This window comes from Varroa jacobsoni, unplaced genomic scaffold (genome assembly GCF_002532875.2).
Source record: "Varroa jacobsoni isolate VJ856 unplaced genomic scaffold, vjacob_1.0 scaffold_593, whole genome shotgun sequence".
NCBI lineage: Eukaryota > Metazoa > Arthropoda > Arachnida > Mesostigmata > Varroidae > Varroa > Varroa jacobsoni.
The window spans coordinates 90,379-103,991 of record NW_019213495.1 but is presented as its reverse complement, the minus strand read 5'-3'; the positions used below and the strand labels follow the sequence as shown (position 1 = coordinate 103,991).

General features: G+C 44.1%; 1 protein-coding gene across 1 annotated transcript in view; it reads right to left on the bottom strand.

The window, feature by feature from the left end:
• LOC111261766 (uncharacterized) overlaps window positions 1-13,613 on the bottom strand; it is a 57,728-nt gene that overhangs the window by 17,441 nt on the left and 26,674 nt on the right. Inside the window, exons 2-3 of the mRNA XM_022835507.2 lie at window positions 3,268-3,347; window positions 2,411-3,016 (exon numbers count right to left, since the gene is read on the bottom strand). Of these exons, the coding sequence (XP_022691242.1) occupies window positions 2,411-3,016; window positions 3,268-3,347 (686 nt within the window). The remainder of the gene's footprint in view (window positions 1-2,410; window positions 3,017-3,267; window positions 3,348-13,613) is intronic.

Genomic DNA, 13,613 nt, shown 5'->3' with positions numbered 1-13,613 from the left:
GTTGCTGCGTGCAGACATATACATATACACGCGCGCAGACAGATAGCGAACCACAAGGAAACCAGAAATAGCCGTCACAGGTTTGTTTTCGTCGTCGGCCGTTTGCTCGAGAAGAGCAAGCGGCATTAGCAAAGGCGGTAGCGCGTTTGCCAGCTTAATGACTGCAGAAAAAAACAACAGAAATTCGAATTCGCGGAAGTTGTCACTGTCGCAAACATGCCCGCTTAAGCCTAAGCCGCTTAAGTCGTTGAAGTCGCTAACAGGAACAACAACAACGGCAAGCAAAGGACGTCGTCATCCCCTATTTAGACATCCATAGAACACTGCCAAAGACGATTCTAAGGTAAAGCAGCACGGTTGTACGTTATCGTCCTTCTAGAGTTTGACGCTATTCAGCGCTTTCGCGTTCGAGAAACGCAAAAACGGGAGACACGATTCGACACAGGAAAAACAGTGGTGGCTCTACAGAAGCAGACGCTTTGCACGACGTGTATACATTTTTTCCATTAATGGAGGATCGTTGCTCGTACACATACACACAAACGTCTATACACATATATTTGGTTGTCGAAGAAGTACTGACGATTTTAGGCCAAATTTGAAGCAAGTATTATTTTTATTCAAGAATTATGTTCGTTAGATAGACATGCTTCAATTTATCGAAAATCGTTAGCTATTTTCTGGCAGCAGTATACATTAATCACTGTACAACTTCTATAGTTTCTGGGCGAAAACGGCGGCAAATTATTTTTGTATTCCTCCATTGAAACTAAATTAACACTATTAAGGGACTTCTGCAAAGATCGAAGCAGACGATAGTTTGATGTGATCAAGCAAGATCTGGGCTATATGCGTCAGAATTTCCCACCCCAGTTGTCTCAACCGCTATCACATCGTTGAGGATTATCGTGCCAGACGCCTTTCTGTTCGATAGCTGTCCTGGTACATATTTTTCAATGGCTTATTGTAACTTTGTTAGTTGTTGACCGTAGGGTATTTAATCAATTGTTTTGCAGGCAACGGCGACAGGAACAGTTCATGATACCGATAGCATTATGCACACTGTTTCGTTTATTCTGGCGCGTACTGTGAACTACACACGTTTCCATTTGTAAGTTATCGTCGTGTGATCTTCTCTTTGTCGCCTATGATCAAGCGCTTTAGAAATGGCTTGTTTTTGTCGCGTCTGCAGAGCTTCGCAGGCACGCTCAACATATTTCTTTGTAGCCAGCTTTCAAAAAAAAAGTTGGCGATGGATATATAGTTCAATATTAATCACATATCGGTCTTGGTCACCGCTAACAATTTCGTCGACGACCACGAAGAACATTTTAACATGGCAACTTTCAGAACGAAAGCAACACAATGACCTTTCGGCAATTCTTTTCCGATAACGTCTTGATCGTAACTTGCAGAAACTCCATGGACCTAGATAGCATTTGTGCCTTTATTGCTATATTATTCAGTTATAAAATATAGTGAATTTTTGCTGAAGTTCCACTCATATTTAAAGAGCTCTATCTTAGGTTTAAATGAAAACGTTGCAGTAATTTTAGCATGTCTGTTACCGCCAAATTTCAACTTTCAAATGACACCAACACTGATGCGACAACTATTATCCGAGATCTTAAAGCCGTCTAACCAGAAAAACGATCAATACTCTTCTACTGTATGTCTCGCACAAACACACACATATAACGTCTTGATCGTAATTGGGCCTCAATATATATCAATTCGACTATTACGGTATAAAAACGCTTTACAAATATTATATCATCAACAGGAAACAACTATGCGTTGGCTAACATGAGCTGGCTGTAATTATTCAGTAGTGGACGTCTTGCCGACGAAGGCCAGTCGTACGGTACGCAATACTTGGAATTGGAAAGACTAATTTGAATTTTTATGAGTTTTGTTTACGGTTATGAAATAGATAGGAAAAATGCGCGTCCACCCTGAGCGGGTCGTGGAAGGATTAAGATGTACGCCGCGACGTTACAGCTCCATAATTATCGTAAGTTCGATGATTGTCTTTGGCTTTCGTAATTAGTAGCCAACAAGCTTCAGCCTGCGTGTAGCAAAGCATAACAAAGGGAGAAGAACCTTCCCTAAACACAGAAACGGCAATCTATTTTCTTTGGCAAGAAATCAACGAATCGACAGATTCGCTTTATCGAAGTATTACCGACTGGACCAGAGCAAAAATATACAAGAAGAGACAGTATCACTATTGTAGCTATGCGGGCCGTTTTTAAAGTAATAAGGAACTAACTATTTCAAGGTTGAACCTTATAGGAATGTAGAACTTTGCTTTCTCGAGGTAATATCTATCTGACACTATACATTTGAAAGAAATAAACCATAACGGTGTTGAATCACCAGCCAGTTACACCGTGCTGATGTTACTAACCTTTTGGTGTTCCTTTTATGCTTACTGCTCCTATCAGAATCGAGGAGCTCGTCTGTGTAGAGGGACGCCATTTTGCGCACCTCGTCCTGGCTGGGATCGTCTTCTGGTCCATCTCGGCTGTGTCTTAAAGATCTCGACTCGTGGCCACCCTGACTGCTGCTGTCTCGTCGGTCCTTCATCTTGACGTCTTTGCCCTCCTGGGCGGAACGTTCCTTGACCTTTGCGTCGCGTTCGTGATGACTTCGATCTCGACTTCGTGGCCCTTCTTTCTCAACACCCCGATTGTCCTTGGCGGTCTTATGCTGTTCCTTGTTCTCTTGAGGTCGGTTTACTCGGCAACTCACCTTGAAAGTGTCCTTAGATGACTCCTGATTCATCGAAGTTGCAGATTCCTTGCCAGTATTCACGTGGCTGGCGTTACTATGGCCTCGTTCCTGCGGAATCCTAACGGAGCGTTCTTCATCAACGTTGTTGCTGTGCTTTGCAGCCGAATCGTCTATATTTGAGGCGTGTCTTTCCCGTGAGGACACTATCGCCGTGTTTTGAGGCAATTCCACCGCAGGCCGTTTAGGCTCAAGCCTGTTAACTTCCAACGGCGTACCCTTTCTGCAAGGAGAAGTCACACGGGACAGAACGCTAATAACGAAATGTGATTTTTGTATAATGCACATGATACGTTAATTTTAATAAAATACTAGGAGATAATGCGTCGTTAAATTCACACAGGAAAATAGTCATTTGGGGTATGAAGTCTTTACTAGTTGTCTGTCTTTCCTCGGTGTTTGCGAAGCTTTACAGTTAGGTTTGACAGGACGACGCCGACTATGGAGTATACAAATGTAGTACGCGCGATTTACCTTTTTTTAGGTCTTCGTCCCCCTCCAGGATCCTCCGAAGAGAGGATGCTTCCATCTTTGGCAAAGCCAACAAATTCCTCCTGCAATAGGAACAAACAGATACGAATTCGCACACAGAAAATTCTGATTAGTATCTGTAGCTTGGCTGGCATTTGCTAAAAAATGCCAAATCGATTAACTCTGACACCGTCTACAGTTCACACGGTTTTTTAACGACTATAAGTAAAACACGTAAAAAACAATAGGAACTCTAATCTTTGCCAAACGAGTGCGTTTACAGTATCAAACATAGATACTATGTAATACCAAAAGCAGTCCTTCTCCCTTTACCGCTTCTCTTCTTTCGTTTTCGATACATATATGCATGTGTATGTATATATATATATATATATATATATATATATAACGAAGTTCTGGGGATGTCAAGCGACATTGTCAACAACACGGCGATTATAGGATCAGCAACCGTTGCAGTATCGGAATCAGGGACAGTGTCACTATAAGTGTTTCATCGCAGACTCATAGCCTTTGTCTGTCTTGATCTTCTCGTCTCCGAGCACCAGTAATAGCAGAGCACACCTGTCAATCGAAAACAAGTTCCCTGTAGCTGATGGAGGCGTTGCCGACACTATCGTTGGCATAGTCTTGTTTTGTCAACGGCCGCATGATTGTACGTACCAAAGAAAGACACGATATTTACATTTTAGCAGCGACTGCTGTGGCGAGCATCGGCAGACCGAACAACAGCCTGAATGACCACACAGATGACGACCCGGTAACAGTTTGTTGAACTCTTTTTTCTACTGTACCATCTATTGTACGAACACCTGAATCGACCTATTTACAACTGACTAATAATGGTTTTCGAAATGAACATTGCACCGCTATGGAGTGCCGTCGTCGCGTGCGGCTAATTGGCTATCTATCTTCGTGATGCTTAGTACATGGACAACGGCACTTCTATAGTTTAGGTAAGCTGGTCATCATTGGTCTGCCTAGAACGATTCTTTCATATTTTATTTATTATTTCTGTCTGTACGTATGTACCCGTTAAAAGTATGATTGGTACGCGAGCCCCCGCCGACATTTTCGCTCGACAATTTATCTTGACGTTGCGTACAGTCCCCTTCACCCCCTTCCCCCTAGTGCTCACCGCGAACTTTGCTTTGCAGTACAAACTAGAGATGTCATATGTAGTACACAACGTTTGTGTTTCTGCCTATCTATCTCGATATCCATATAGGTAAACGCACCGATAAACACTCGACCATATTGACCATTGTCCTGAACAACAACAACGTGGCTGTCAAGTCGTTCACAGCGGCTGTCGTAATTACATCTCATTGAGGTAGTGGTGGATAATTGCAGTAGCGATTCCATAGAATTTGCAACGAGCAACTGCGTCGTCGTCGTCGTCGTCGTCCAGGTCAACGACAGAACGGTATAGTAAAGCCAATCGGAGCCGATCTAAACTCCAAAAAGTACGACACATAACGAAGGCACGATGAGCGAACGAACAAGCACACGCAGCAACGTTCTTCTTTTCATATCAGGTCGTCTCTTTTTACTACTGCGTTTGTCGTTGTGCTCCCAACTGCCACGGTCGCTACCATCGTCGTCGCCGCTACGACCTCTATTCTACCTCAAACTAGATATATACATATCATTGTGGGATCGTGCGTTTTCTCTATCGATGCAGTCCAGGTCCGTTGACTCTGGCCGCTTTACTTTTAGATTGTGCGTCAACAGACGGGCCAGGATGAGTCGTGTCGCCTCACGCCGCGATGGAAACCTGCATCGAAGAGCTGATGGTTGTCGCTGATCAGGACGACTTGACCGCGCCGCCGCCAACGGTCAAGAAGTCATTGTTCGCTCAAAATTGATTTTAAAGGAACGACTCCAACGGCGACAGTGAGTGCGGCGGGGACCAATGAAGAAACTACTTTGATTTGTTTCTCGACGACGAAAACAACAACAGGAGAACAATCCAAAACGCGATTGAATTCCGATAAAAGCTGATTAGCGCCTGTACGGACGAAGCGGCTAAAACGGCGCGACACGGCGAATCTCGAGCGGCAGCAACAGCAGACAGGACCTGTCGTTCGCAAACCCCCAGCAGAAGAAAGGATGAAGAATTATCGTGTCGTAAAATCATCGCACGAGCGCGAGCACGATTCACGTATTGAAACAATGCTAAGCTAAGTGACGAGCGGTGACGCGCAGCTGAAGGATCCGAACGATGTCGAGCCGAATTAAGCTGACCCAACAGACAGCAAATGGCTGAAAGAAAGCAATAAATTCTAATTCTACAATTGAAGAAAACCTAGCCTAGATGAGTGAAGCGTACGGGGCGATGGCTAAACACGTACAGGTTTGAAATGTTGCAAATAAGCAATAAGAAATGAAATGTTGCAAAATAAGACGAAACAGACAAGGCGCTATCATAGACCGATTTGTTATTGCGGTTCGGTGAAATGCGATGATCGGGGATGATGGGCAAAACAACCTTCAGTGCGTTCGTGCCAACACGATCAGGTACAACGGATGCGTGCCTATAATCTACGCTTCTGTTATAAAGTTAATTCAGGATTTATTCCGGATGAAAGCGGCGTTAACGAACGACTGTAGCGGGGCTTTGTAGGAGTACAATTGTGTTATCGGCAAGGCGGGGCGAAGAATTTCGTTCCGTGTTTTGACGTTTGAAGTTACTAGGTATGAATCATGGTTTGAGGTTCGCTTATTAATCTGAGATACCCGATTACGTGCATCACTATTTAATACAGCTTTGGCCAATGGCGACTTGCAATTAGGCTAACGTTTCTGTGGAGACCATACGAACGAGAAGACACACTTACCGAATATTAAACGAAGCCGGAAACGAACTTATCGAAAAGTTTACTAGTTACAGAACTTATGTGCATGCCCTACCGTCTCAGAGCTATGATGAAAAACAAATGACCTGGTAGTCTGAAAGCATTACCGGCAGGTGACTTCATGCGCTTCTCTATTTAGGAGGACAGCCACAAATCCAAATAACACCTGCCCAAATATGACGATTTTTGCATACAAGGAGACGGTCGATAAAAGTATATAACGTCAATTATTGGGGTGACAAAAAATGATTGCTGTTCTGGCCATTGTTAGTAGTGATACTATCAGTATTCGACCGTAACTCAAGCTGCACGGTCGATATAGGCACAATAGTATAAGACACTTCTTCGTCGCTGATCCATTTGACATGTATCGTATTGAAAATTGGGCATATTTGGTTCCGCACTACCAGTTAATAATGAGAAACACTTCTCTCATAACATTCCTTATAGCGAACAAAACAAAAAAAAGTACTCTACTGAAGTTCCATCTCAAAGGAAATATTCATCACACAGGTCCTTAGGAAGCTAGAGGACGAAAATACATAAGAGACGTCTGATGACGGAACGATCACGCTGCGTTACTCGCAGTCAGGGGATGTAGCGTCGACGAAGCAGATATACAAGTATGACTGTACGAGATGCACAGGGACATGCAACCACGCGTAGAGTAACCACAAAGTGGAAATGCTATTTGTCACTGGTAGCCCGACTAATCAACGATCCTACTTGCGCTATTCGAAGGCCCAGCAGCAGCGTTAGCAACAGCAGTCTTCTTTGACGATCCGATCTATTCATTCGATTGTATGGCGACAACTTGTCAATAGAGTGAACAAACGCTTATCGCTGCCTCGAACCGATGCTATATACTAAAACCTTCGTCAATTATTATTTCGAAACGGCACAGCTAGTCGAGTGCGGCGTCATTATTTCGAAACCGATCGCGGGTTACAGCTCCAAGCAAATACAAAATGGCTACACAGAAAAAAACACGCATAAATATGCAATAGCCTTCCGCCGCTGTTCACCACCTTAACTCGTCCTTAAATTGTAATTCGTTTCATTATTCAACGAATACCATGTTTTTTGTCTGCGGCGGCGATGACGTGCTCAGTAGGTGATGAAATATAGTTAAGTGATTAAGTAACTTGCTGGCTAAACAGACACCAACGCTGTGCCGCATCCGTCAGCCGTATTTATGAATGAGCGCGCTAAAGTTACTTTAAAGTCCCTCTGTAGTATCATATACATAGATGTGTATGTATATATGCCTCTTATCTTATCGTTACCCATAGTAAACAGGACGACGATACTTAACTGTCCAGTGTTTGTATGCTATTCATTGAAGCGAAGCTTTCTTCTGCATTTATAGGAGCATCCAGCTACGTCTGGACTCAGCCAACAGCTGTAGCATAGGCCGGACGATGAATAGATGCTTGCTTCTGAGGAATGATGGATACAACCGTTAAGCTCGCTTTACTTTGCACCGAAGCAGGAAGACAAAAGAGAAAATCGAACCATTATAGAAGCCGCGCTCGTAATATGCCAGTGATAGATAGAGATAGCAGAGAACTAGCAAGCTGGCATTATTCGACGGTCACCCGGATGTACGAGTCAGAGCAAGTCGGGCTAAGTTGAATGATCCCAATTGCTCACCTGAGCAAACATTGCCCCTTGGAGTTGTTGCTGCGACAATTGTGATAATGTTATCATTATATATATATATATATATATAATGTCACTTCGTTCCTTATGGCCCTCGCGATGACAAACTCAAATCATAACCGGCCGCAGATGTAGCAGCAACACGTAATTGAAGCGTATAGAATTCTAATCTGTCGTGTCAGTCTGTGTTTTCACGATTTCATCACTACTCGTCATAAAACAGTGCCGTGCTCAGCATTCCGACTTGTAATGTCCGGCCAGCGTCGCAAGCTTTTCTAAAACAAAAATTGCTAGACAGCGACTCTGACGACACTGTGTCCGACATCGTGCCGCGGCAACCATACATACCTCTTCGAACACACACCTCCAGATATGGGCTGGGTAAATCGATATGATTTACTGCCCAGAAAAGACATGATTCAGTACAACTGCCCCATTTCACGTACGCGGACAAATTGGATAACATACCTTAAGATAAGATACCATAAGATCATGATCTCGTGGTAAAAACATCCGGCGAAAGTCCACGACCGAAACGACGCGGAAAACAAGAACATCATAGAGCGGTAATACCGACGGCTAATAATTAATGATGATAAATAATAATAACTTTACGGTCGGATACAACAGTGTGCGTCAAGTCGATCATTAAATATGGCAAAAGTAAAACAAATCAAATATACGATCAAAGCAGATCCATCGATTGCGTTCATTAAGAGAGCGTCAATAACAAACATGTCGATGCTGTTTTTATGGGAATTTATTTGTTTTTTTTTTGTCACAAAGTAAAAATAACAGCAACAACAATTAATAACGATTCTGCCATTTTTCTGAATTCGACTACGGGAAAGCCCACCAGCGCAGGACTACCGCTACGCCGTCCACGTAAATCCCACCCATAATCCGTTGTCCTAATTAACCGTCATTCTTTATTCTGTTCCGTCTCGTCTATATAACAGGTCGTCATGTTACCAGCTCCTTTGCTATCTTTTACAGTCGGCGGTCTTCATTCAGCTCAATCAGCCTGTTTCGGCCCTTACACTGCCTGCAACCGACGCAAGAGTGTTGCAGCTTTCCGATTTGATAACGTGAGGACACAATACCGTTGCCGCAATTACGCGGTATTATTTATAAATAGTTAGCGAATAAAGTAGAAAGAGAGGAGTTAACAGCCAGATGCTACCATCTGTACGACACGACGCAATTTACTAAGACTAAACCTTGCTTTGCTCATTCAACTCTCAAACCGTTCACTTTGTCCGATATTGTTTCCGTTATCGCGTTATAAATCGATGACAAAACCACGATACAAACTATACATGGGTACGATATATCAGTACGCGTCGGTAGGTGTAGATGGCTGAAATAATGGTTATAGAGAAGACTCATGATGATCTTCCATATCATAGTTACATTTAGCGCGATTGTAGTACGCAGCCGTTGTTATTGTGATTTCAGCAGAGTGCAGATATTATGTTCTATGTCTGTTGCGCGGCAGATAATAGTAAATCATGATACTGTTTCGACCAAAGTGTCCACGCCCCATACACATTTGTCTTTATTCCATAAGCAGAGCAGTGGCAACAGCAGCAGTCGAAAAAAACAATGATTGCTTTTGACAACCTGCTGATCTTACCGTGCTGCTTCTTGTTTCCTGACGGCAAGAATGGCTTTACCAGAAAGCTGCATTACCACCAACGGGAAAAAGCGCTCATTACATCGCTCGTTGTCGGTCCGAACGGCCGGCCGGCTGTTGGGCTGGCGGATTTCTCGTCGTAGAAGCTGCCCCATCACTCTCATCAACATTAACAACAACAGCGTCAGTAGCGGCGACGGCCAGTTTTACAGGCGTTAGCCCCCAGATATCGTAGCTGCTGCTATCTGTGATCTCGGCGTGAAGCGTCATAAAATAACGAAGAAGTGGTCACCCTGCTCTGGCTTGTTTGCTTTGATCGAGGTACCAATACCGAAGTGAGCGCCGCCAGACCAGGGTCGGTTGAAATCGCTGCTGCGGTATCAAAACTTCTGGCTACGCATCGACGCTGTACGTACGCTTAGCGTGCGCAATACTCATCGACACTCCTAGGCCATGATAGCCGTTCGACGGGCAGTAAATAGACAGTGCGTAACTTGTGGTCAAGCCGCTGACTCTCAGAGTGTGGCGAAACGTGGTAGCAAACGCAATATATGATAATCAACTGCGGAACACGGGCTCACAATGAGACGAAGCAATGGCACCGAGATGAAAAAAAAAAACAAGATTTGTATGCGAATTAGCCATATGTATTCCATACCGCGTTCCATTGTCGAGAGAGTTCAATAATTCACCAACGCAATACGAGAAGCGAGAAACGTCTCAGCGTCAGAAGAACATGATGTCCTGCTATAGTGGACAACAGGACCTATGAATTCGAAAATGAAATTACAATACGATAAATAAATACAAAACGCAGCACGACCGTGGTCTGGGCTACAACGTACACAGATGATCCGTCAGCAAACAAAACAAAGGTGCAAACATGGAGAACAACAACAATAATATATAAGCTAAAAAAAAAAACCGATCGCCAACTTCCACCGAGAGCCAAAGTGGCGGTAAAATGGTACACGCCAGATACGTTGGTCTTCTGCTCTTGATGGAATAAGCACCGCATTTAGATAAACAGACTTACTGACGACGCCAATGGGTAGAAAGATGGAATAGAAGTAGCGAAAAGTGTGGAGAGCAACTATTCCGACAGGACTATATTGTCGATGACGTGCGAGTATTAATAAAAATGTAACGATAAACAATAAACATCGCATAGGCTATAGTGGCGATTGTCATATGGTAGATAACAGAGCCTGTATGCGTCAGCGAGGCATGATGGCAAATCGGTCTTGTTTACGGTAGCATCAAAAAAGGTTGGACATAGAACACAGACTCACAGCACGTGCTATGTAGTCTTGGTGATGACGATCCTTTCGCATGTACGATGGATAGTAGTACTTGCTGAAACAAAAGTAAAGGAAAGGGTGCCGATAGGCTGTTTTCGTCAACACCTAGGTGATACGATCCGCTCTGTTACGCAGATATGCATCAGCGTACTTCGCTATCTTGAACACGCACCGAAGGAATAGCGGCGCTCAGCACCATACCCCCGATGCAATATGGTCTACGTAAGAGGCTTTTGAATACAAACAGAAATCATAACCGTGCGCGCCACAATGGGTGTGAACATGTCAATTTCCGTTGCGAGAAGCCGAATGTATTCCTATTCCATTTTGCTCAAAGACGCCGCCGCCGCTACCGTCGCTGTCTTCGGCCACTTCACTTCTGCCGCTTTGACAGAAAACAGTAATAAATAAAATCTAGCAAAACCGCGTAACAACAACACCGTAAAAGATGTCTGTCTGCTATTCTATGGGCTCACAAAATTTATTATGGCTGTTGCGATGGGTCGGCGAAACATTTTTACGTATTATGAACGTCTCGCGGCCGCTGCTATCGCACGGTCATTTCTTTGTGTGCGCGTGTGTTTGTGTTTGTGACAGATTTCTTTGTGAGAGCAAGCGTGTGCAATATGAAGCCACAGCTTTGCCATTGTTACGTCAGCAGAATGGCCATGCAACAGCTATAAAACAGACTAAAATTAAAAGTGTCCTTTGTTTGACAAATAACCTCGCCAACTTCTGATACTCTTCTGGTCTTCGTTCACCGCGAGCGATGCCCTGATTCAAGGCTGAGCAGATCACAGCAGACCGAACCGAAGCAGACCAGAGGCCCTATAACTCGTGCCGTACGAATCTGCATCCTCTTTGGCTGATGCTGCGCAGCACGCCGAGCGTCTGGCAGCATGCGCGTGCTAGCGCAGATCGCTCCGAGGCTTGCGAGTATGGGGCGACGCCGCGATAACTTATCGTGTTTACACATAATCGTTGCGTATACTCATCTCTCCTTACACGTGTTTGCGGCTGCACTTTATAACCTTCTGCAATTGTTTCTCGGTGGCGTTGTTATCGTTATCATTATTGAAGGCAAGTGGGCAAGTCACCGATAACGGGCTCGTACAGAGAGAGAGAGAGAGAGAGAGAGAGAGAGAGACAATGGCCTAACAAACACAAGCAGCTCTGTACATTACCGCTATTTCTATGGCCAAATTTCAAATTACAGCAGTAGACAGCGTTTTAGTTGGTTTTTGTTTCGCCGTGTGTGTGCACGTACTGTCGTTATTAACGATAAACCAAATGCTGATTAACTAATTCGATCCATAGTAAACATTATTGATTAAAATAGTCTATTTAGAGCTGGCAAAGTTTACAGAAAGTTTACGACGAGCAGAAAGCTAGCAGCCACAGGTACGTCCGCGCTACTGGGCCCTTTGTTATTTATTTGTTTATCATCGATTTGGTTGACGAGAATTTGATGGCAGTTGTTCGTGTGTATCCAACTATTCACAACAAATTTATGTTGTTATCATTTGAACACCGCCGCCGCCGCCGCCGCCGCCGTCGTCTGCAAATGCTATCAGATAGCGTCAATTATCGGGAGAAGAGATTATACATCGATCGCTCCCTGCCCCCCCTCAGCCTGACCCATTCTGCCCACCATCTGAAACATCCGGTTTCAATGACATTTGCACAACGAAACGCAAGTGATGAATAATAACATGCTGAATCTATCATCAATAACGATGGCGGCAGGGGCCGTAGCCGCAGCAGTAGCACAAACCACAATGAAAAGCAGCGTCTGAGCGAAATTCGAATGGTGAAGTCTAGTCGTAGTCGTTACTTGAAACCGGTTTTGAGCTGTCCGATCTCCTGTGATGAGTGTGTAACACAAGTGATTTCTTGTTCCGACTGATCCGAAAACCGTTGTATACGTAAAGAACGATGCCAGACACCTGATTCGGCCATAATAGTATCGGCGCAAAAAAGACCGATCAATCACATGCGAATCTTCACTTCGCAGATCAAGAAGCAAAACAAAAAAGTTCGACTACACAAACGATTGCATACTATGTCTAAAGCGTCGAAACACCACAATACTTCATCGTGCTTCAGAGGGCTCACATTCGTTGACATTGAGATCGGTCGATGTCATAAGAACACCGCTAGAAGTTCCTTGCCTACGTTTGCCTACTATCTACTCGTCCTTCTTAGTTCCTACAGATACACAGATATTACTCGTGTAATAGCTAGCTAATTTAACTAGCTATTTATGTGGGTATTCTGAATCGTACACACCTCAATGAAAACGACATGTCCAGACACCCGACCGGCCGTTTGACTTCAATAACGTCCAGGCTTGTTTATCCTATGAGCTAATGTAACGCCAGCCGTCGTCCTTCTTCGTTTCCCATTGTCGACAGCTCTCCCCCGCTTTTACATCTTACTGCCTGCCTATCAGCTTACTGGCCTGGCTTGTCTACTGCAGATAACGCAATTAGCCAATATATAGAAACGGGAACTGACATCGACCCAACTGTTGTTATCACCATCATTAATCAGACGGCCGGCCGGCCGGCCGGCCCGCTGGCACAGTATTTATATATGGCGCTGGATGGAGACGGCGATGGTGCACCCATAACAACCTGTTGACTATTGTAGATGTACACGTCACAAATAGGCAAGCTACGATCTTTTTCAACATTGTTGCTCTGGCTACCTGCAGATCTACAAATCTACCAGAAAGCACTATTGCCTCTAGGTATACAAACAAAAAAAGTCCGACTTCTAACACGAGAGCAACAATATCACTACTATCGGTAGGACCGCTGCAAAATCATAAACTTTTCGTAGGCTTTATACGAATGGATACTAGCGTTATCT